Consider the following 25,584-nt stretch of genomic DNA (forward strand, 5'->3'; position numbering starts at 1 on the left):
CGGAACCTGTTATCTTCTGAAACACTTTTGGTGTGATTCTAGTTTAGACATAAATAAGCGTCTGCACCTAACTTAAGTGTGAAGTATCAGAGGGGTAGCCGTGTTAGTCTGTATCCACAAAAACAACGAGGAGTCTGGTGGCACCTTAAAGACTAGCAGATTTATTTGGGGATAAGCTTTCGTGGGTAAAAAACCCCAATTCTTCAGATCCAATGAGTGAAAATTACAGATACAGGCATAGATGTGCCAGTATATCTATGCCTGTATCTGTAATTTCACTCCATGGATCTGAAGAATTGGGGTTTTTTACCCATGAAACCTTATGCTCAAATAAATCTGTTAGTCTTTAAGGTGCCACCAGACTCCTCATTGTTTTAACTTAAGTGTGTAATACCAAATCTGCTCCTGCAGTTCTGATATTTGGATGCATAGGTTAAGCACATGTGAATAGTGGAGCACACACAATTCTTGGTTTTGTTGCTGATTACTTGATTTTTTTATTCCATTTTTTTTCTGCATACTGTTGAAGGCCTTGCCTGATTCTCCACTTCAGGGCTCACTGGCTGAACTAGTTACTGGGCCCAGACCTCGCCCTTCTCGTCTGAATTCTTCTCGTTTAGCCATCCACAACCTTCAGACAGGAGTTCCTTGTTTGTTTAAAGGATTCTTCACTTCTGAGGTCTCTTAATTAGTCCTGTTGCAGGCATGAAGTCTTAAAACTTTTTGCTTTTTGATGCTTGCAGTTATTCATGACAAGGCCTGCGCTACTTTGGGAAGTGGTTTGGGAGTGAATTATTAACATGCATGCAAATTTCAGTTTAAATATCCAGTTGTCTTAAACACTGATATACAGTCAACTAAGAAATTCAAACTTTTCATGAATAATCAGATACTTACTATAGTGAATTGTTTCTAAATCCTCCTGTTGCTGTAATTTCTCATGTTCCCCTGCTCTCCATTATCTGATAGATGTCGCTATACTTTCCTGGGTTTCCCTCATAGCTACTCTGCAAATACTAGAAATGTCACCAAACTACAGTCCATCCCATTCAAGACCTTCTGTTCTCTTGCAGGGTGAAATTTGCACAATAGTTTAAAACCTTGGCGTTGCTAGGCTACCTCTATTGTTTGGTAATTGCAATTTCCTTTTGACATAAGTGCATTTGGATATTTCAGAATTCCCAGTAAGGCAGGATCTTACTCTCTTGTCTTTATTTTTTTTTTCCCATTAGTATATACCTAATACTAATTTACAGTCACATGCTGCTTTTCTTCCCTGGGTAAGGGAAGTAATAAACATTTAACTCAAGCCAATAAATGCTTTGCGTGTGTGTCTTTAGCATAGCATTGATATTCATTTTTCTGTTGATCATGTTAATTCCCTTCAAATTTTAACATGGTGGGGGTTTTTTTAGTCTTTAAAGTGAAGCAATAACATGGAAATTTTCCCCTAACTTTGTCTTTACGTATAATGGGAGTTTAATTTGCAGCACACTTCTTCAACAAATTAGCTTTTCAAAGTGGATTTAGAAGACCTCTTGTGACCACAGATATATATTGGCCTTGATTTTTTTTAAATATATTTTTGAGGGGTGGTACCCAACGTAAGATGCTTGTCCTAACATAATTCTCAAAATGAGAGCCACACTCAAACTGACCTTTAAGGTGTCTCAACTTGGGCACCCAAAATCACGGTTCACTGCTGAAAATGTTGACCATCAGTGGTGATGAAGGGTATGAGAAGTGTTGTCAATACTGTATATATGTGGTAAGGTTGAAGTTTTTAATTGTATTAAACTAGATGGACCCAAAGAGAAGTTGTTGGTTTGATTCTCCACTGCACCCAGGCTCTGCTTAGGAGACTGACAGCAAGTCAGTCCTAGCTTGCTGATTCTCAGCTGCCAAGCCCCAACATAAATTAAACCTGCAGGGGGCAGCATAGACTTATGCTGCTGGTGAAAGACCAAGGATCTTATTCCAATGTAGAATTGGGTACAGTGGTGCCTTGTTCAACCATGCCATCTCCCATGCCGCACCCTTGACATCCACCGTACCTCCCATTATGCAGAAAGGGGTATGGTTCCAGCACAAAGGTGGTGGAGCTGCCAGTGTAGAGGGAAATCTCAATGCAGAGCTTTAGCTGCTTCAGGTTTGCTTTGTGAACCAGAGAATCTGTCCCAAATAACCATCACCGATTTTAAAAATGGTCACTTTTAAATGCTTGTGGCTTTTTTGAACTTTACAGTGGAATCACTTAAAACTTTAGAAAAATAAATAAATCTAGTTCTGTTTAGCACATCTTGTAAAGTTCTACAAAAAGGAAAATATTTCCTTTCCAAATAAGTGTAATAAGGCCCCAATTTAACTTTCATTATAATCATCACTATAGAATCACAACTTGCACACCTGTACACATTGTGACTGGGAGTTTATATAAGTAAATTGTCCCTATATGTCCACTTATTAATATCTTGCTTTTCTAGGAGAGAGAGTTAACTACCTTTCCCTCGATCTCCTTCCCTTTGAGGAAGAGGGAAAATTCCCAACCAACAGTCCAAGAAATAAAAGTTCCTCAAACTTTTAATGCCAGATTCTCCATCCACTGGAACTCCTCTTTCATTTTACTTCCTTTGCAACTTAAGTTTTGGTGCTCTGCTTGTTTTGGGAAATCTTGTACTAGATTTTATTTCCTTTCTTAACCAACTTTAATTTAGGAGCACTCTGGTTTCTGGCTTATTAGTCTCAATACTTCTCTTTTGAGTGTGTGCATGGCTTCAGAACTTAACATTCAGGTATATGAACAAAAAGCTATATTTTGTTAAAAGGAAAGGGTTTTTAATATTCAGGAAAACATCAGTTTTAGGCATCTGGGTTTGTCAAAATGTCCTAAAATGTAGGTTTACACAATAGTCTGTCATGTTGAGACACAAAAGTATTTTGGATTAGAGTTGTGTAAAGTTGGAGTTTGCAAAATAGTACAGATTAACCTGTACTGCTTTTAATGTTCAAAGGTGAAGGAGGGAGATAACTTAACGCACCCTAGTTCTTCTTGATATCTGGTTTACAACTGGTTTTATGGGAAGGTAAAATCTAGTTATGGGAAACTAGTAGTTTTTTGGCTATGAAACTACCTGTCTGAGGCCATTTAAAGGGCAAGGTGATAGCCACATGTGGAAGATGTCTTTATTTCCTACAGACAAAACTATTTTAAAAATCTGAGCCAGTCTTTATTGGGGATGAGGTACAGTTGTGTTTGGGCTTTGTATTAGTATATATGAATTAAATGCAACTTTAAAGTGTTCCATTTTATCTTCTACAGTCTACTCCTTCTCCATCAGCAGACCTTCTGGGCCTCGGTGCAGCTCCTCTCACCAGCTCTGCTCCTCCCCCTTCCTCTACTGGCAGTTTGCTGGTGGATGTATTTTCAGACTCTGCTTCTGTGGTTGCACCTCTTGCTCCTGGCTCTGAAGATAATTTTGCAAGGTAGTTAAAATAATTCTCACCTGAGTTGGAAGTAGGTGGTGCCTCTTATCTTCCACCTTTTTTACCCTACCCTTATGAAGAGTACAAACAGCTGAAACTTCCCCACTGAAGAACAACATAGCTTTGTCAGTCCTACTTAATGTCATGTGAAGGGAATTCATATACTGATATAATCACCTAAGGGCAAGCCTAAAGCGTGTTATTTTATGCTTAATATCCAGATTATATTGAGTACAGTAAGACTTAAATGCAATGATAAGGTTAGTGGATAACTTTGGGCCTGGCCATAAACGATTTCTATTTTATTGCTTTCAGTTTTAGGTGCATAAGGTAAGCTGTTCTTCCATGCATTTCAATATCAGGCAGTAGGTATTAATGTATTAGTTTGTAGTAGTGAACTGTTATTTCACATTTTGGATTATCTAGCCTAAATCGAATAGAATTCCTTTCTTATTCCTATGCCATGCAGGACTCTAGCGATTGTGTCCTTGCATATGTAACAAATCACTGTTGTTGGGCCGGGGTGGGTAGGTTATTGCTAATTTGTCTCTCTGTGACAGCAGATCTCCTAGAGCTATTAAACATAGTCTGTCCGAATGCATTAAACCAGTCACAGACCTGAAGGCATATTTAATTTGGCTTTTATATATTGTTTATGACCTAACTACAGTCAATGGCCTCATTGTGAAGAAGCAAAAATAACTTTGTCCCTTGTATTTAAAAGTACGTATTATCCTACATTCCAGCATACCTTTTTAATTCAATGATCAGTAACTGCTTTTATTGATTGTTACCAGCATTTATATTGAAGTTCTCAATATAATGCTTTCAGGCACTGTTCACAAGACATTAAATTCTTGGGTGTCAGTGTAAATATCATGAGAGGATCCTGCTAACTTTTTCTAGCAGAATTCTAGCATGTTAGCAGAGCTAATATTAAATCAAATATGTAACCTGAATCTCTTGTCATTGAACACTTAACTATATTCAAATGTTTTTCAGCTAAGACTGCCTAGTCGACCAGGGTTTTTTTTTTTTGTTTTGTTTTTTTGAATTCCCACTGTGTCAAACCTCTGCTTATAACATCTACTAAACAAGATTTAATACTACTATGGACCGAGTCTTTAAAGTAATGAAGGGCAGCTAAGCCGTTGCAGTATACAGCCGTCATGCTTTGTGTTCCTGCTGCCCTATTAAGTATAGGGATAACTATGTGCTCCAGCACAGCTCTGTAAAATTGCCAGGAGAAAGTACCGGCTCAGGCACAATCTACTTGCCTGCAGTTTGCTATGGTTGAAAAATTTCATCCTAAAACATTTCATTCTTGCAAGATAGTGGATTGTATTAAAGACAAATTTTAAGTGGCTCATACATGGTAACCTTTAGTGTGTGGCAGTAAAGTTAAATGATGTTTTAGAGCTGGCATCTGCTGTACCTCTTCTCTGTCCTTTCTCTTTGTTTTTAGTGTTAGGCTAGTAGTTCAGGAGTGATCTGCAGGGGTGAAGCATTAATGCTTTATATGTGGACATTTGCTGCAGAAAAATGACTAGCATTGCTGACCCCTACCCTGTTTGCAGTCATTGCATTTGGTAAAGTGCTTGTCTAAGGTAGTTACTACCTAAGCGTCTTCTACAGTAACCTCTGCCACTTTTCCATAAGTAGTAAGGTGGGATTAAGGAGGAAAGCTGTTACTTGGTTAAGGGATGTTCTGGACAGTCTACCAGTATATTTACTGTTGCATAATTGTTCTAAATTGTTTTGGCAATGCTTGTTCTTTCATTCAAGCAGTGCAGTTTTTTTTGAGTTTGAGAAAAGCAGAAGTGTAACTAGAAATGCTATTAGTGGCAATGAGGACCTGGCATCCGTATGCAGACTAATGAAAGTTAATGGGCGTTCTTAAATATGGACTTAATCCAAATTTTTTGCACAATGGTGCCTGGACTTAGATGTCTAAAAAGGATTTAGAGGCCTAAAGTGGTATGATTTTAAGTGCTGAACATTTCCACTCTTATTGAAATCAGTGGGGACTGCAGGTGGGGACTGAAAAATCCAGTTGCTTAGATTGCTAAAGTAATTTAGGTACCTAACTCCAGGTGTCTTAGTTCAAAAATGTAGGCCTTGGTGTGTCATATCCCAAAGTGCTGTTCTGAGGGAGGAAATAAAGGAAATGACTAAGCTCTCTTTTTTTTTACTAACTTATAACTCTTGCCATCTCTATTGCTACCTCCTTTCTTCCTTTGTGCTGCTTGAATTAGCCCTGACCTGGCTTCATCTGAGGTAGTTTCTGAGGAACCAGCTGATACTGTGCATGATGCTGATGAGCTTATTCACAAGTAAGCAATACTAAAATCTTGCAAAAATGGGCAACTTCCAGAGCATTATCACAAAATAATCAAAAATCACAAAGCAAGGGATTAAACTGAGTATTAACCCACTATTTTTCAAAGTGGCCAGTGTTTTTTCTAGACATGCAGTAAGACTGGTAATGCACAGAGCTGGTTATAGATGCTGTGTTGTATATGCTGTATACTCATTCACAACTTTGCCAGTGCAGCACAGCGCTCACCTGCAATACCACATGCTGCTCTAAAACTAGGCCTCTCCTCATCAGTGTTAGTTGTATGCCACATTTTGCAGTCATTTGGGGTTGAGAACAAATGTAACTGGGGATTAGGTAGGCATAGCCAAGAGTATTGGTATTGCAAGTGCACTTTGTTCAAGTGCTTAGTAGGTGAAACACTGAATTGAAGTTCATTAATCCACTAGATTAATGCTGGATTGAAAAATCTGTTGCCTGGTACTTATATAGCATGTCTGTGTGTCTTGGTTTCCTCCCTGTTTTCATTTTAAACATAACATTGAAATAAACTTGAATAGTTAAAATAATGATACATTACGAGGAAGGTGTGGGCTATAATATAAACTCATTTCATTAAGTTTACAATTTTTCTGTTGTCTGTCCTTTTTACTGACTACTTCAAGGCACCTGGGCCCACAATTCTCTTCTTTATGCTGTCCACAAGACCTTTAAGTTCTGTGGCTTTGATTGCTTTGTAATAATTTGTCTTGCAGTTAAAATATAAACTCTTACCTTTCAAATGTGCCTATCTTTCTCTAGGTTTGTATGTAAAAATAATGGAGTTTTGTTTGAAAATCAGCTGCTGCAGATTGGACTGAAATCTGAATTTCGACAGAACTTGGGTAAGACCGATAGTTTTATGTTTTGAATAGATCTGGTAGTTAACATGGTGTTAACTTCCTTGTTGTATCAACAGCAGTGTCAGCACAGAATTGGGAATAAACCTTGTTAGTTAAAAATGGTTAGTTTGTTAATTTACTGGTGACAAATTTTCTAAACATCTAAAGTGGATCAGATTTGAGGCCTAACCTACTTAAGGAACCCTTTTTGTGGTGTTGGTGGAAAACAGTTGTCTTAGGCTGTAGCGAAGACATAGTCTATGTCAGCAAAACTTGTGTCACTCAGGGGTGTGAATATTCCACCCCCCCGTGACATAAATTACACCAACATAAGTGCTTGTGCATGCAACTCTATGTTGGCGGGGGAGCTCCTCCCACCAATATAGCTTCTGCCACTCGCAGAGGTGGGGTTTTTTATGCTGACAGGAGAGCTCTCTCCCGTCGGCATAGAGCATCTTCACCAGATGCACTGCAGCAAGACAGCTGTATGTGTACAGCTGCACTGCTGAAACGATGTACATATAGACCCAGCCTTAGACTCTTGCTCCAAATGTAGTCAGTGTACTTAATTAATGTTATATGTGCTATACTTGAGGATTTTATAATTAAATGTTTTTACCTATTTCTTTCCAGGTCGGATGTTTATATTTTATGGTAACAAGACTTCCACTCAGTTCTTGAATTTTACTCCAACACTAATCTGTTCAGATGAACTTCAGTCAAATATCCTTGATTTAATTGCTCCGCCTCATATGCAAGTAGTAGTGTATGCACCTGATCATTACATATATCAAATGCAAAAATAAACAGTAATAAAGAAATACTTTGGCTAATGCAATATCTGCTAGATTCAAGGTCTGATACGTCACAAGATGAGGAAGTTGTCACTTCTTTGTCTTAAAAATACAACCTTTTGGTGTCAGTGTAGATAAATTAATTTAGCAAAATCTATGGCTCTAGAAAAAATGCTACACATAGTAGTATTGTGTAGGATTTGTATAGGCATATCTTATTGTTGTGAGACGTTACCTAATACACTTTTGACAAGATACATGGTATTGTATGGGCAAAGTTGCAAAGCACCAGCTTCCAGGAGAAAAAAGGGAGCATATTAAAATCAGGTATTTGATTAATTTACCACAGAGCTATTATCTATTGCCAAGTTTAGTTTAGGTCTCTCTGCTGGTACTAAAGTTGAAATGGTTTTAATTCTTTGGTACCAAGAGAGTTAATTAAAATTTAATCACAAAATACACTGCGAGTTAAAAGGGAATAAGTCAAATTAGACAAATGTAAACTAAATGAGAACTTTTCAGCTATGCAAGCTAATGTGGAGAGATTATTCACTGCACTTTAAAATATTTGTTGCACTACCAAAACAATCACTTTTAAGCAGTTAGTAAAAGTCTAGCTATGGATTTTGAATATACTTGATAGTATCAAAGAAAATAAGGACGCTTTATTAAAAATTCCATTAATATAGCATGTGGTAAAGTAATCAATTTACTAAATCACAACATTGCTTGGTTAGTTTGCTGAAGTCAACTTGGAAGCTACAAGAAATGTAGTTAAGCCTTTGGTTACTAACTAAAGATCTTGATGCTAAAATATATATTTTTGGCAGGCAAACTCTTCAAAAATGTGGTTGTGATTAAACCTCTTCCTTGTTCAGAAATGGTTAGATTAACTTCCTGACTCCTTCCTTGCTTTCCCCATGAATTGAAAATATTTGTTTTGCTTGGTCTAGCTTTTCTAAGGGCTTGTCTACACTTACCGGAGGGTCCGGCGGCAGGCAATCGGTTTTCTGGGATCGACTTATCGCGTCTAGTGAAGACGCGATAAAATCGATCCCTGATCGCTCTGCCATCGACTCCGGAAATCCACCGCGGCAAGAGGCGGCAGCGGAGTCGGCGGCAGCGGTCGACTTTCCCCCGTCCTCACCGCCAGGTAAGCCGACCTAAAATACGCAACTTCAGCTACGGTATTCACGTAGCTGAAGTTGCGTATCTTAGGTCGGACCCCCGCTGTAGTGTAGACCTAGTGGTAACTTTCATTGTATCCACAAGCATAAGTGGTCTCAGTGGAACAGTTCATAAATCCTTTAAAAAAATTAATGGGATTTTAACTATAGAGTTTAGCTGATAAGGCCTAGTGCATGTACTATATAGTATTTTACAAACATTAACATAACACTGAAATTGTACTTGCGTCTTAATGACCTACCACTATTACAAGTAATGCCTAAAATAACTAAACTGAAAGATTATATGGAGAGTGTCTTTTTCAAATTACTTTGCACCCTTGACATCACTATAAGGTTAATTGACTATGGTGAAACAATAAGTTTCCATTGTTCTTGTGAGCCTTTGTGGTAATGAAGGGGAGGGGCAACAAATAAAACAAAAATTAAGACTTTTCTTTTAAATGATTGCTGGTCCTCTTAGTGCCATGTGTTGTGAAAGCAATAGGGAAATCAGAGACATCTCAAACTTTAGAATAAATTGAAACAAGTCCATGGTATTAACATTAGTCCCAGCAAATATATTACAAAATAAAATTTAAATTTTGTTGGATAAAAGCTTCATAACGTACTTATGAGTCTGCCTTTCCTCTCATATAGAAAGACAATATGGTACAAATTTTAGTTCTTTGTTGAAAATTTTTCAGGCAGGTGACGAGTACTGTGCATTAGTAGAGTCATATTAGTAAAAACGAATAAATAAAATAAAGAATAAATGCATATTAGTAAAGACTGAATAGCTGTATGAGAAATGCAAAGAAATTGGACAGTTGGATAAAGAGAATAACATGAGCTGTATCAAAAGATAAGAATCTTCAATTAAAGAAAAAAGGTGACCAATACCACTGTAAAGGACAAAAATGGACGATATTTGACAGACCCTAAAGACAAGAACGAGAGACGGTGAGAATGTATCAAGGAACTATATGGTGATGATAGGCCTGAAAAAGCTTAGCTAGAGATTAATTAAGTCCATCAATAATGGATGAAGAAATCTTGGCATCAATAAAAAGACTTCCGAATGGAAAAGCACTAGGTTGCGATGGAATACTGGCTGAATTGTTAAAGTATAGTGGATGAAGACTTAAAAGCCCAGTCAGAGGTAATGAAGAATATATTTAAGACAGGAGAATTGCCAGAATACTTCAGAACCTTACATATCCAAACTGAAAAAAAGACCAGTGCTATGAATTGAAAAGACTACAGAACAATTGCATGCCTCTAAGGTATGTCTACACTGGGGAGAAAAGAAAAAACAAAACCCATGGCAGTGAGTCTGAGTATACAGATGCTATATACCCTGAGGGTATGTCTACACTGCAATGTAAATCGGGTCTTTGGGCCCCGGGCTTGTGAACGTGGTGTTTCCAAGCCTGCACTTGAGCATCTACACTGTATTGTAAACCTGGGCTTAAAATTGCTTGATCTGGGTCTTGCATCCATGCTGCAAAATGACAGGGTTTGAACCTGAGTCACAGTGGGGTTCAGGCTCTGATCCGCCCACCTAGCAGAGTCCTAGGTCCTGGCTCCTGAGTCCTTGCTGACCCAAGTCAAAGTGATTTGTGTGTGGATGGAAGGGGAGCTTGGCATCAAACCTGTGTCAGAGCCTGGGCTAAGTGTGCTGTGTAGTTCTATTTCTAAATATTTTTGTGAGTTGTTCAAGACCTAATACAAGGAAAGATAGATAAGGAAAGAAATGACCAACAATACTGCTTCAAACATGGAAAGGGCATGATGAACACCATTATGAACTTTAATCTCATATTAGAAAGATCATTTGAAATGGGGGACACAGTATAGTTGTGTTTTATTGACTTCCAAAAAGCATTTGACAGAATCTACAACTACAAATTACTCAATATATTAAGATCTGTAGGGATTGATGGATACAAAATGTGAGTAAAATTGAATATCACTAGCAGTTCAGAATTACCATCTACAGCATATAAGACTTGTTTGGACATCTTATGTTTGCATACATTGCATGCACTCAATACAGTGTTTAATACTGCAAGGGTTACTAGCAAAAATTGTCTCTTACTACCTTGAATCTGTATATTGGTATGGTGCTTGAAAAATTATCCACATAACATCTAGTTAATATTGTGTTTCACAGGGACATTTAACTTACTGGTGAAAGTTGGTTTCCTCCCCCTCCCCCCAGTGGCCAATTTATCCATATGAAGATGTAAATCTATATTTAAAGTCAATGGTAATGATTAAAAGCACAATCATTTTTTTTTTTCTGTGAATTGGTTTCCTTAACAACCTCTCACGCCTGAACCTGCAAACAAAACCAGTGGACCCGACAGTGGATGGGGGCGCTCAGGTGCAGCAAGTTGTGAATATTGAGTGCATATCAGACTTCATGGAAGCTCCAATCCTAAACATTCAATTCAGGTAAAAGGTGTTTTTTGTTTTTGTTTGGTGTTGAAGCAAAGCTTAGCATAGACATGGACTTTGGCTTAGACTTCTGAATCTGAAAATGCATTGGAAGCACAGAAGAATTAAAAGGTACTCTGGACAGAGCAATTGCCTGAGGGCTTGTTCTAACAAGTTGCTAAAGGCCTTCAATTTAGAGAGACAAGGTGGGAGATGTGATACCTTTTATTGGATCATCAGCTGTGGGTGAAAGACAAGCTTTTGAGCTACACAAAACTCTTTTTCAGGTCTGGAAAAGGCACTCAGTGTCACAACTAAATACAAAGTTGAAGAGACTGTTTAGCATAAATAGTTAACACATACTCAGAGACCATTCAACATGAAGTGGCCTGCTAAGGCCTCTCCAAAAAAGAAGGGTTAGTGGGTTACAGATTGTTGTAAAAAGCCGTGAATCTTTAAAGGTACTGCACAAGTTTCCTCGGAGGACAAGGACTGAGGGGGTAGATATGGAAAGATCATTTTGTGAGACGTGTTTGCCCACAGGTGATAGTGTTTGTCTTTTATCATTTTTTCTGAGAGGGGTTATTTGAGAGCATAGAGATTGTCTGGTTTCACCCACATCATTGTTATTAGGGCACATTATGCACTGGATAAAGTATACCACATGTTGTGATAGGTTTCTGTAGGACCCAAGGATTTTGAAAGGTGTGTTTGGGGGGGGGGAAGGGGGTATTGATCATCGTAGCAGTGGAGATATGGATATGTCTGCAGGTTTTGCATCTGTTATGGCAGGGTGGGGTGCCACTTTGAGTTCATGAGTCCTGGTCTGGGGGGAACTTGCTACTGATAATGAGCTTGGTGAGGATGGAAAATTTGTTTTGAAGGCCAGAAAAGTGGGTTTGGAAGAGATTTCTTTCAGTGTGTGGTCCACACACTTGATCGTTACATTGATTGCTTCTGGAAAAAAAATGACTGTGAAATCCTTAACAAAAATCACATCCATCACAATCACTCCACCACCAATAGGACAGCAATACAGTCCCTGAAAACCAACCCCAAGACAAAGGGGTCCCATCATACTTCTCAACCGTGATAACTATGTCAGCGAGACCAATGAACAACTCTCCGACACCACCTACGACAAAGAACTTGAAGACCCCACACCACAATTCACCCAGGAATGTAAGGATATCATATAATCCTTCCCTAAACAACTCCAAAAGAAACTCTACAACCTCATCCCCCACGAATCTACTCCAGGGATCTCACAGGGTCCCAGAACTAGGCTCAAGCCTGAGCCTGAATGTTTACACTGCAATTAAACCGCTCCTTAGTCCGAGTCAAATGACACAGGCTAACCATGGCTTTTTAATTCCAGTGTAGACATATCCTCTGAGTACCTTTCCCAGAACTGAAAAAGAGCTCTGTGTAGCTCAAAACCTTGTCTCTTTCAGGGCTGGCTCCAGGCACCAGCTTGTCAAGCAGGTGCTTGGGGCAGCCGCTCCGGAGAGGGGCAGCACGTCCAGGTATTCGGCAGCAATTCGGTGGATAGTCCCTCACTCCGCCTGGGAGCGAAGGACCTCCCGCCGAATTGCCGCCGCAGATCGCGATTGCGGCTTTTTTTGTTTTGTTTTTTTGTTTTTTTGTTTTGGCTGCTTGGGGCGGCCAAAACCCTGGAGCCGGCCCTGGTCTCTTTCACCAACAGACATCGGTCCAATAAAATATATTACCTCACCCACCTTGTCTCTCTAATATCGTGGGACCAACACAGCTACAACAATACTGTATTCAACTCAAATAGTCATTCTTTGGAACAACATGGTAGGTAAACTCTAACTGAACAGGTGACCATAGTTCTCACTTATCTTTCCATTTTATTCAATAAGGTTGAACTCCAGATTGCTATGCAATACAAAAAGGAAGTTTCCCTACATGAAAGTTGTAGGTTAACTTGTTGTCCAGAAACATTTTCATGATGCAATGGAATTTTTTTAATTAGTTTTCTACAGTGCTTACAGCCAATACGTATGCTCCCAGGATATTCCAATGAAAATCTAAAAGTGAAACTTAGTAGAAGCTATCTACTATTTTTCAGGGTCCAAGCTGAGTGAAATGCAAAACGGTGAACAGGCAACATGAACTGTAAAGTAAATTCAGTTTTAATAATTCCTTGACTTATCCAAGGTGATGGTTCTTAATATAAATGAGTGTGTGTTAAACTTGATTAACCTGAGTGTCAGTTTAAGAGTTACCCTGAAATGACTGTATGCAGTTAATTAATTGAGATGCTGGCTGTGAGGAGTTGCTTAATAAAGGAGGGTGTAGGAGTCTCTCCTCACCTAACTGTGTAATCTTCATATAAGCCAATATCAAAGCAAGAAGGCATATTATAGGTGAGTATTTTGACTCAGGCTTTCCACATTTCTTAGAGCGTCTGTTTAAAAAATACAAAGAACAAAAACTTTTATCATCAGAACTGTTGGGGGGAGAGGGGGGAGATTTAAACCTGTGGCCTTTCACATCTTGAATGCTGTGAAATTTTCTTAGGCAATATATCCTATTCACAGTTTTTAGTATTTAAGAAGAATTTTAAAGATGCCTAGAAAAGAAATGCACATGGTAACAATGTTTAGATGGCTGTTTTAGGCAAATTGTCCAAATAAAGAATAGACATTGTTCAGTCATGCCTACTTAGTAATTTAAACATTAAGATTATCAGCCTTATAAAGGCGAGACGCTAACTTTGCATTGTGTTGATCTAAAATGGTGGTATTTTGCATTGGTTTATTTATTTCCATCAAAATAAATCTGTTCACCTTCTTGTAGTTTATAGTGAGATTGTACCTTTTGGAATGTCTATATGCATGTTTCCTCTAAAGTGTAAACCTGATTAATGATTTACCTATTGATTATTTTTATACAGGTTTGCTATTGTTTTATTCATTCTGTTGCTGTGGATGAAAATTAACATTTTTACATGTAGAAAGCCACGGTTTTAAAATAAGCAGTAACAGATACTACTACTGCTGTTTACTTTGCTTTTTCCCCATTACAGTTGGCCTTAACACATGGGAGGCTGCAGTTGTGAGTCCATTCTCAACGTTTATTTGGTTGGCATTATCTATAATGTCAGCACTCTAAATGTGAACTTATACTCCAGTTCAGATTCATGGAATTCTTATTGAGGTGTTGATGCATTTAACTATTTCTGCCTTCATATGCATCTAAAATGAGTTATTCCTAAACTTCTTTTCTCATAGACTCATAGACTCATAGACTTTAAGGTCAGAAGGGACCAATATGGTCATCTAGTCTGACCTCCCGCATGATGCAGGCCACAAAAGCTGACCCCCCCACTTTCCCTTAACTCTGCTGTTGAAGTCTCCAGATCGTGATCTAAAGACTTCAAGTTGCAGAGAATCTTCCAGCTTGCGACCCCTGCCCTATGCTGCGGAGGAAGGCGAAAAACCTCCAGGGCCTCTGCCAATCTACCCTGGAGGAAAATTCCTTCCCGACCCCAAATATGGCGATCAGTAGAACCCCGAGCATACAGGCAAGATTCTCTAGCCAGACCCTCATTTTACCAGCGATGGCCGTTATTGCCTAATTGACTAAAATCACGTTATCCCATCAAACCATTCCCTCCATAAACTTATCTAGCCTAATCTTGAAGCCAGAGAGGTCTTTCGCCCCCACCGTTTCCCTCGGAAGGCTGTTCCAAAATTTCACCCCTCTGACGGTTAGAAACCTTCGTCTAATTTCAAGCCTAAATTTCCCCACGGCCAGTTTATATCCATTCGTTCTCATGTCCACATTAGTACTGAGCTGAAATAATTCCTCCCCCTCCCTGGTATTTATCCCTTTGATATATTTAAAGAGAGCAATCATATCCCCCCTCAGCCTTCTTTTGGTTAGGCTAAACAAACCAAGCTCCTCGAGTCTCCTTTCATAGGAAAGGTTTTCCATTCCTCGGATCATCCTAGTGGCCCTTCTCTGTACCCGTTCCAGTTTGAATTCATCCTTTTTAAACATAGGAGACCAGAACTGCACACAGTACTCCAAGTGAGGTCTCACCAGCGCCTTGTATAACGGCAGCAGCACCTCCTTGTCCCTACTAGAAATACCTCGCCTTATGCATCCCAAGATCGCATTAACTTTTTTCACAGCCACGTCGCATTGCCGACTCATAGTCATCCTGCGATCAACCAGGACTCCGAGGTCCTTGTCCTCCTCCGTCACTTCCAGCCTATGCGTCCCTAGCTTATAACTGAAATTCTTGTTAATCATCCCTAAATGCATCACCTTACACTTCTCACTATTAAATCTCATCCTATTATTATTACTCCAATTTACAAGGTCATCCAAGTCTCCCTGCAGAATATCCCGATCCTTCTCCGAATTGGCAATACCTCCCAACTTTGTGTCATCTGCAAACTTTATCAGCCCACTTCTACATTCGGTTCCAAGGTCAGTAATGAATAGATTAAATAAAATCGGACCCAAAACCGAACCTTGAGGAACCCCACTGGTGACCTCCCTCCAATCTGACAGTTCACCTTTCAGTACTACCCGCTGCAGTCTCCCCTTTAACCAGTTCCTTATCCACCTCTGGATTTTCCTATCGATCCCCATCTTTTCCAATTTAACCAATAATTCCTCATGCGGTACCGTATCAAACGCTTTACTAAAATCGAGGTATATTAGATCCACCGCATTTCCTTTATCTAGAAGGTCTGTTACTTTCTCAAAGAAGGAGATCAGGTTGGTTTGGCACGACCTGCCTTTCGTAAACCCATGTTGTAATTTGTCCCAATTGCCATTCACCTCAAGGTCCTTAACTACTTTCTCCTTCAAAATTTTTTCCAAGACCTTGCATACTACAGAAGTTAAACTAACAGGCCTGTAGTTACCCGGGTCACTTTTTTCCCCCTTCATGAAAATAGGAACCACATTAGCTATTCTCCAGTCCAACGGTACCACCCCCGAGTTTACAGATTCATTTAAAATTATCGCCAAGGGGCTTGCAATTTCTCGCGCCAGTTCCTTCAATATTCTAGGATGAAGATCATCCGGTCCGGCCGATTTAGTCCCGTTTGGCTGGTCAAGTTTGGCTTCCACCTCTGATATTGTAATGTCAATCCCCCCTCCTTTATTCCCCTCTGTCCTACTCCCTCTATTCCTAAACCCTTCATTAGCCTTATTAAAGACCGATGCAAAATATTCATTTAGATATTGTGCCATGCCTAGATTATTCTTAATTTCCACTCCATCTACATTCTTCAGCGGTCCCACTTCCTCTTTCTTTGTTTTCTTCCTATTTATATGGCTATAAAACCTCTTACTATTGGATTTAATTCCCCTCGCGAGGTCCAACTCTACACGGCTTTTGGCCTTTCTCACCGCATCCCTACATGCTCTAACCTCAATAAGGTAGGTTTCCTTGCTGATCCCTCCCTTCTTCCATTCTCTGTACGCTTTCTGTTTTTTCTTAATCGCCCCTTTGAGACGCCCGCTCATCCAGCTAGGTCTAAATCTCCTGCCCACTAGCCGTTTTCCCTTTCTCGGGATACAGGCCTCGGACAGCTCGTGCAACTTCAGCTTGAAATAATCCCAGGCGTCATCTGCCTTTAGATCCCTAAGTATGTTAGCCCAATCCACTTCCCTAAGTAGTTGCCTTAATTTATTAAAGTTGGCCTTTTTGAAATCGTAAACCTTAGTCACAGTATTATTTCTGTTAATCCTTCCATTTAGTTTAAACCGAATTAGCTCATGGTCACTCGAGCCAAGGTTGTCCCCTACAACCATTTCCTCAACGAGGTCCTCACTACTCACCAGCACTAAATCAAAAATGGCATCCCCCCTCGTCGGTTCAGTTACTACTTGATGAAGGAATTCATCTGCTAGCACGTCTAGGAACATCTGAGCCCTATTATTGTTACTAGCATTTGTTCCCCAATCTATATCTGGGAAGTTAAAGTCCCCCATGATGACACAGTTCTTATCAGTTTTTACTTCCCTAAAAACATTAAGTAGTTCTCTGTCCGCATCATAAGTACAAATGCTTGTCTTTTCTCCCACATATTATTGCCTCTCCGAAAAAGAGTTTATAATCAATAGTCTGAGTCTAAAGTATATTTACTTCAGAATTCTTTGTATTCTCTGTGAAATAGTGAATGGCCCTTTGATAAGGCAATATAATTTATGCTATCTGGAGTGGCTCACAACTGAGAATGCCGACCTCAGGGCAGACTGTCAAAAGCAGGGCAGACACCCCAAAATGGTGGTATGTTCTATAATTCGATTTCGCCAACTCAGTAACAAATGTCAACTCCTAGATCACTGTAACAGTTCTACCATAGAGTCACAGACAGTCCCCTTGGGCTCTCCAGTCTCTTGCCACACTGGCAAGCTGGTCTTAGTGATAAATAGTCATTTATACCATTCATCACAAAATATTCAGGTTGCTTCCAGTCCCTTTCACTTTCCCCAGATCCATTTTTACCTTAGACCTCATGCCAAAGACAACACCTGCAGCCAATCCTGTAATTAACTAAAGGTTTATTAAGTAGGAAAAAGAAATGATTTATTTACAGGTTAAAACAAGCAAGCATGGAAACACAAATGAGTTTCAACATTTAATGTCTTTAGGGCTGAACCCAGGTTGACCCTGGGGATCTCTGTTTTTTGTTTCGTAGCTCCAGCCCTTGTGAGAGTCCAAACAGCAAAGATAAAAAATTTTCATGTCATCTGTTTTTATTTACCTCTTCCAACATTCAAATCCGTGGGCGGAGGCCTTTTGCACATACTTGTCGATGGGTGGATGAGGCAGTTAACAAAGCTTTTGTTCTGTGATGGCCCACTTAATTTTTGATAGCCCTTCTGGGTGGGCAGTGGGAGCCACTATTCCCATCTGAATTCACACGTTCAAAGCAGGCATTTTTATAATTATAAAACACTTGCGTTTTACCTTGCAGCATGGAATACAGACATTACAAGTGAGATTAATGCATACAGCAATTTACAATCATTTCATAGCTTCGAAGCAGTAAATACATTCTTTACTGTATACATAAGACTAATACTTGTTTTGAACAAAACTAACATATAGGAGAAATGCTTTGGTTTCCAGCTATGAGTTTGTCAGTTCTTAGCTAACGCCCATGGCCTTGGCCAGAGCTGGCACTTGGTTTACCAGCGTCACAGTATCTTTCAGTGTTTCACTTTTTTTCTTAAATAGGTTCTGAAATACAGTCTGTAATTCATCATAACTTGTACCACATTTTCTCTTTGTTCTTCATGCAGATATGGGGGAACATTTCAAAATATTTCAGTAAAACTACCAATCACACTGAACAAATTTTTCCAACCTACGGAGATGGCCTCTCAAGACTTCTTCCAGCGTTGGAAACAACTGAGCAAGTAAGATTTGAACCCAGATTGTAAATTTCTCAGTGAAAGGGCTATGTTGAATAATACCTAGCTTAGTGGTGCTTCATTTCCGATTGAGGCTTGTGAGAGCCACTTCAATATAAGTAAATACTACTGTTGAACTTCAGCACTCTACCAGCTATGCTCTTGTGTTATATGTTTTTATAGCATGATACTAACTTGTATGTTTCTCACAGTCCTCAGCAAGAAATGCAGAACATCTTTAAAGCAAAGCATCCAATGGATACAGAGATCACAAAGGCAAAGGTAGGTAACAGTGTGGTATTTTAACAGATGAATTTCAGATTTGGAGCAGTGGCATTAACAAATGTAATGATTCTGTTGATGCTGACATTTTATTTTGTCCCTCTTTTTTACTTCGGGGCATTTGGGTCATGCTGCTTAGGCACGAACACATTGCAAATTAGTCAGTGAGGTAATTGCACTTAGCAGTATGGAAATATCTGTAGGATTTACATAGGTTTTAATCCAATTTCGTCTATTTCTAAGAGTTCTAGGGCTTGTTGTGAAGAACCTTGAAGTGGTTTATACTGAAATGTGAACTTCATTCATGAAATTGAATTGGAGGGAATTTCAAAGTCTACTCTCTACTAGAGCTACTAAAAAAAAAAATAGATTTTGAAAATATTTTTCATGTAATTGTTTCCTTTTTGTCAAAATGTTTTTTGACTAAATCTACCTGGTCAAAAAGCAGGGTGAAAACTGACTCTTTGTTGACATTGTGAAATTAGAAAACTTTCAACCAGCCCCTCCTTTTTTACCATTCAAACCCGGTTTATCGCTCAACTGTTTGCTATTATACTTGTGTATATATCATGAAATCTTATTAGCGTGATTAAATATTCCAGTGAAAACTTTACTGCATGCCATCTGGCAACTGGAGTTAAAATCTGGCTAATCATCAGATAGGATAACTAGTATCTGTTAGCCGCTTACTCTGGTCTACTCTGGGGTGGAGGGGAGGGGATCAACCTAAGATACGCAACTTCAGCTACGAGAATAACGTAGTTGACGTATCTTAGGTTGACTTACCTCGCGTCCTCACGGCGCGGTGTCGACTGCCGCTGCTCCCCCGTCGACTCCGCTTCTACCTCTCGCCGCGGTGGAGTACAGGAGTCGACAGCAGAGCGATTTGGGATCGATTTATCACGTCGACGCGATGAATCGATCCCCGATAGATCAATCACTACCCGCCGATCCAGCGGGTAGTGTAGACGTACCCTTAGTATGGGATGTTTTTCAATATGAGGCAGTTTTTGGCCACTCTAGTTCAGTGTCCCTTCACAGTACATCCATTTTTATAACGTTTGGAAAGAAAACATAACTGACTGACTGGTTTCCTTTGTATCCTTTCTGAAGAGCTTACAATTTAAATAAACAAACAAGCCAAAGGACGGGGGAAAGGGCTAGAGCATACAAGCAGAGTGATCAGTATGACAGCGACAAGCATCATGTTCCATTGAGTCTTTTATCGATGGGGTTTAGTTAAGAGGTGATTAAATGGAAAGACAGTGAAAGGGAGAGGGGCTAGGAGAAATGGAGGAGGACAGGAAGGTATGAGGGACAGGTGTGGAGGAAGGACTGTCTGAATCCAGAGAACTCAGACCCCTCATCCTATTTATAAGTGTTGCTACTACTTGGAGTGCCAAACAAGTTTATCTTAAAAGTTCAGGTTGTGGTATAGTGGTAGTGTTAAGATGTCAGAATTCTTATAATATTATTGATGCTTTAAAACTTATTTTCAGAGCTAAGAAGTTCCCTGCCTATTTAACTAAATCAATTACCTGGTGACCGTGATCAGGTGAATAGGCTGTTTCATGAGCATTCTTGGACACTTTTTGTACTTTTGTCTTCCTGTCCCTGCACTGTCTCTAAACAAAGTCTCTTTTTTGGGTTTTCTTTGATAGATCATTGGCTTTGGCTCTGCTCTCCTTGAAGAGGTAGATCCCAACCCTGCTAATTTTGTTGGTGCTGGTATAATACACACAAAAACTACCCAGATTGGATGTTTGCTGCGTCTTGAACCCAACCTTCAGGCACAGGTACCTGCTTTTGAATTTGCAAGTTAAATATAAGTGCTGGTTTACAGAAACGGAATAAAACTTATCTTACCAATGCATTTGACTAAACAGACCTTGTGTGTTTAGTAAAAATAACTTGTAGTAGAAGTAGTTATGTGATGTCTCAGACTCAGTTGTCAATGTCAATAAACCCCAAATAGGTTGAAAACTGAGGCAGCTGTTCTCGCTTTGGCTTTCAGCAGGCTACTTTTCAGCTTTCCAAAGGCCTCTGCTGTTTTGCATGCTCACATATTGTGTTACTCTGAGATTCTTCCCTGGAAAATATTCCATCCTATCATCAAACTACAACTCTCCTTATTGTGCAGAGGACACTAAATTAATCTTAATAGTCTTTTGTATTTGTTTGATACCCCCTTGAAAGTTAAAAACTTCTTACTAAATTTTCCCTTCAACATCTTAGACAAAACTGATTTTTTTTGCCTCATCTGTTTCTAAATGAACGAAACATAGCTCTGTTTTGTTTACTACTTTGTGAACCAGCAGCGGAAGGATGCAAATCTGTAGGAATAGTGTTTGCTACAATTGTAAAATCAAAGGGACTGCACATGATGGCTGTCAGGGCCGGCTTTAGGAAGTGCGGGGCCCGATTCGAATAGTTTCAACGGGGCCCCGTCAGGGATGCCTTTAAAAAAAAAAAAAACACGCGAAAAAAAACACGTGGGGCTTGTACTCACCGGGCGGCGCTCCTAGTCTTTGGTGGTGGGTCCTTCACTCGCTCCGGGTCTTTGGCGCCTGAAGGATCTGCTGCCGAAGACCCGGAGCACCGCCGGGTGAGTAAAAATTAAAAAGGAGCCTCTAGCCAGGGAAGGGATTCTCGGCCACTTCTTCCCCCCCTACCCCCCAGCGGCCCTGCCACTGGGCGCGGGGCCCTCTTAGGCGCGGGGCCCGATTCGGGGGAATTGGTGGAATTGGCCTAAAGCCAGCCCTGATGGCTGTGTTTTATATTTCCTGGTGATATTGGAGTTGAAGAAAATCCATGTTTTGGGGGGTTGTGTTGGTTCTCAGTGGGAATGAAATGTATTGCTTGAGAATCCTGGTTTCGTTTACAAATCTCTGCTTCCCAAGTTAATGGGGTTAGTGAGAATGCTTTTAGTAGCTCAGAAGCAATTCCTCCTCTTCCTGCTGCTGATCACTTAACGGGCTTTCAAGGATTGTCCATATTTCAGCACCAAGGTATGGTAGCAGAAATTTGAAATTTCTAGAGAGGTAGTTAAGCAGGAAAATCTATTTATTTTAGAGTACAGTTAGATCTGGGCAAAGCCCAGTGGGAAAAGTACATTAAACACCTTCAGAACTCAGAGGACCTGTCCCCGCAGACTTTAAATATTTTTTTGTGCCTGAATAAAGTTGTCAGTGTCTCACATGAAAATTACTAGCCATTGCTCATATCACGACCAAGTGGCACCTGTACTGCTTTGTTACTTAATCTGTACGCTTTTTCTGATAAGTCCATCTAAATGCAGACATGTTTTACTGTTGTCTTTATAATACATAGATTTCTTATGTGCTCTCTTTCAGATGTATAGACTCACACTACGAACAAGTAAAGAAACCGTATCTCAGAGATTATGTGAACTGCTGTCAGAACAGTTTTAATAGTAACAAGATCAGTCCAGTTTTGTTTCTCCATTTCTGCCATAGTTGTCCTCATCCTGCTGCAAATAAATGTCTTGTACATCAGTGTCTGAGTACTGCAACATTACCCACCACCAACTCCCAGCCTTAAAAGGACTTGTCCCTTTCATATGAAATTAAGGATATAAAATGTACGGTATAAAATGACTTCTAGATATAAAAAAATCATGGCTTTTTAGCTTATGCTATATAAAGGATGGGAGCGATGTCTATCTTAATTGTGCTCTATTTTTTGTGTTTAAGAAGTTGGGCTTTTTAAAATTTAACTAAAGGGAAATGAGCTTAGGCAAGTGTGATAACTCTGAGTATTCTCATTGAAATGCCACTGTAAATTGCTGGTAGCATGGTGCTTTAGTGCCTTTACTAAGTGCACCTTTCTGCTTTGAGCTAAAAGAAACCAAATGTAATGTCCAGTGAGCTTAATTCATATGTTTGTTGAAGGTCAGATTGACCAATCTGCAAGAAATTGATCCGACACTTCAGTTCTGGATTAAGATTGTCAGAAGTGATGTGACTGGTTGACTGAACTCATGAGTGAAGTTTCTGAAAGGTATTGGCACCAAGTTTGTGATGGGTAGAGAGGACAGATTCCAGGGTATGTTTTAAAATCTTGTTGTTCAGTCAGAGCACTGCCATATCACACAGTAGAATATATTGCTTAGTCAGTGTAGCATTAATATTCAGTTGACTTCTACTGCACATGTAAATTTTTCAGGACCAAATTTTTGAAAAGATTAATATTCTCAACATCCCCCTTTACACTAGCTTTGAGTTCAGTTTTTCTCCTTTTTGCAACACAGGATGCAGGAGGAAATTTTTTTGCTTAGCAGTTATTTATAATTCAATTGAGGAAGAGGGGATGTAAGAAATCCAAAATGGATTGCATGAAATGTCCTTCAGAGTCAATATTGGGTCATTCGTCTATACACGTCTGTTTTTTCATCTTGAGGAAAGCAATACCTTAACTAGTCTTGGTTTTCCTGTTCTTAGTCAAATGGAGCAACTGAGGATACGAAGGATGTCCATTTGGTTTCTGTGTTCCCTGTCAGATTGTTTCTTGGTAATGTTGATTACCTAATTAACACTGCATCAGTCATGGAGAGCAGGTTATGATCACATGATGCTGCAACACAAAAACAGAGGGTGGGGAGAAATCATCCTATCTGATCCTCAAGGCACAATATGTCCATTTGACTTTTTAAAAAATGAAGTACAAGATCTAATTTTAGACAATATTTTCTCAGATAACATTTATTGTTTAATCATGTGACCAAATTGCTGGGCAGTGAACAATTAATACTTGTACAATTCCTTCTCTGCACTGCAGAGAAGCATAGTAGTGGTGAAAAGAATCTCCTACAGTCATGTCAGGTATGTGTGTTTGGTTTCTTTTGAGGTTGGGAGTAGAAAGGCTATAACGTTGAGCTTTTACAGTGGTTTTCCTGACTCTATGCATTAATAGCTCATTGTTCTACAAGAGCAAAGATTTGCATCTCCTCTGAAGAAATCAATTAAACATAATTGTCTTGTTTACATCCTTCAGACTTTTAGATGCACCAAAGGTTACCTAAGCAGATCAAGCTCTGCTGTTAAGACAGGCTGGGAATTAGCAGCTATCAACAGTAGGGATGTGTGGGACAGATTAAATACAAAGGAGCATGTCTGCCAACACTGGAGTCACAAGTTACAAGCAATCGCTCATATTCAGATTGTAAAATTTCTCTCTGAGACTATATATATCTCTTTAAGACCTACTGTCTTACAGTATGGACATTTGTAACCAAGCACACCCTTACTATGATGGCTTGAGATGCAGTACTAGTAAGATGTTGGAACTGCACACTAAATGAGGCTTCTGTTGACATGCAGCACAATGCACTTGTGAGGAATTGGATGCTGCATGACTAAACATGCCTTGTGACTTCTTACTTTTTAGATGACTCAGGCAATGGAACTGGATAGGTATTAACTTGGTTCAGTCAAGGGCCAGTGATGTATTTTGAATGCAAGTTAAAAATGAAAGACCAAATCCTTCAAAAGTGACTAGTGATTGTGGATGCCACAATTTTTGGGTGTCTGTTGAGATCGCTTACAGGGGCCAGATTTTCTGACAGTGTTGAGCACCCTCCTTCTGAAAATCAGGCCCCTTTAGGGTGTCCCATATTGGGCACCAACAAATTACTAGCCATTCTTTAAAACCTTTGACGTCTCCTACAAACAAGTTTGGCTAGGTAAACTGAAGTACTGTACTGAACTACCTTCTGAATTTGGCAATTAAAAATAACGGACAGTAACTAGAGCCAATGAAGTCCCAAATGACCCTTAGTTGGGGGGTGGAGGGGTGTCCCAAATAAGTCCTTTTTAATGGGCACATTTTTGTACCCTTGGAACCTGTGCTGTTGTGTGCTATATTATAAAAAATTGAGATGTTAAACCATGCTATGTTAAAGTGAGTGCTGCAGCAGATGCAAGGAGAGAGCTGCTATTTCATTCTTCCAAATCCCATTGTACATCTGTCCCTCTGGAAATACAGATCCTATATCTTCATTAAAGGACACCTGAGACACTGTTTTTGTGTACTGTTTTAGTTCACTTTGCTTTGGTTCAAGTTGTGGTGAATTGTGTATTAAATGTGGGGAGGAGGAGGAAGAAGGATTAATAAATGTCTTAGAATGTTGGATGTATTAAAAAAAAGTAATCAAGCTTTATTCAAATGTCCGCAATTCTGTATTTGATGAGATGGTTCAGAGAGCCACACTAGCAGTGTTGTGAACAAAACTAAAGACAAATATTGTTTGCTTTGTGAAATGATGGTTGGACATTACCAAAGTGATTGTATCCTCTCTCAAGCAGTTTATGCAGTGAAAACAGTATTATTGTTCAAAGTACAGTATTAGGCATTGACACATGAAAATAACTGAACAGCAGGACAGATTATTGTGCACTTTTTGATCTACACTCCAATGTGTAACATTTATGGTGATCATTTCATTTGTATAAATCAAAAGAAAATTCTGACAAATTGGAGGATTTTCTTTATTATGACTATATAGAAGATTGAAAAGAAATAAATGCATCAAAAGAACTATGTTACCTTGAAACAAAAAATAAATGGTTAGAACAGTAACCTAATACATTTATCTGTCTTCCATGTTACTTTCCTGTTTCGGAGGGGAAGGGGGAATATGCTAAAATGTATTCGGATGTAGTGCATCATAGTTTTTCAAATACTGTATTGTACTTCATCTGCAAAACAAAGGCTTTCTGCTCCTACATGTAATGTGGGAAACAAAACTATATAAATGAGGTTTATATTTTGAAAAGTGACTTGTATAT

At 39.3% G+C, this 25,584-nt stretch overlaps 1 protein-coding gene across 6 annotated transcripts in view; it reads left to right on the forward strand.

The window, feature by feature from the left end:
* The window catches only part of AP2A2 (adaptor related protein complex 2 subunit alpha 2), a 98,745-nt gene extending 73,365 nt beyond the window's left edge, over window positions 1–25,380 (forward strand). For 2 of the 6 annotated variants that reach the window (XM_024216329.2, XM_024216339.2), the window contains exons 15-24: window positions 530–679; window positions 3,320–3,483; window positions 5,739–5,816; window positions 6,602–6,684; window positions 7,315–7,404; window positions 10,978–11,101; window positions 18,386–18,502; window positions 18,709–18,778; window positions 20,440–20,574; window positions 22,132–25,380. In XM_024216329.2, coding sequence (XP_024072097.2) covers window positions 530–679; window positions 3,320–3,483; window positions 5,739–5,816; window positions 6,602–6,684; window positions 7,315–7,404; window positions 10,978–11,101; window positions 18,386–18,502; window positions 18,709–18,778; window positions 20,440–20,574; window positions 22,132–22,209 — 1,089 coding nt within the window. In that variant the 3' untranslated portion in view covers window positions 22,210–25,380. The remainder of the gene's footprint in view (window positions 1–529; window positions 680–3,319; window positions 3,484–5,738; window positions 5,817–6,601; window positions 6,685–7,314; window positions 7,405–10,977; window positions 11,102–18,385; window positions 18,503–18,708; window positions 18,779–20,439; window positions 20,575–22,131) is intronic. The other 4 variants (XM_024216362.2, XM_024216371.2, XM_024216346.2 and 1 more) reach the window with 3 other exon arrangements.
* The last annotated feature ends 204 nt before the right edge of the window (window positions 25,381–25,584 follow it).

The sequence above is a fragment of the Terrapene carolina genome, unplaced genomic scaffold (genome assembly GCF_002925995.2).
Source record: "Terrapene carolina triunguis isolate 2854851 unplaced genomic scaffold, T_m_triunguis-2.0 Scaffold171, whole genome shotgun sequence".
Classification (NCBI taxonomy): domain Eukaryota; kingdom Metazoa; phylum Chordata; order Testudines; family Emydidae; genus Terrapene; species Terrapene triunguis.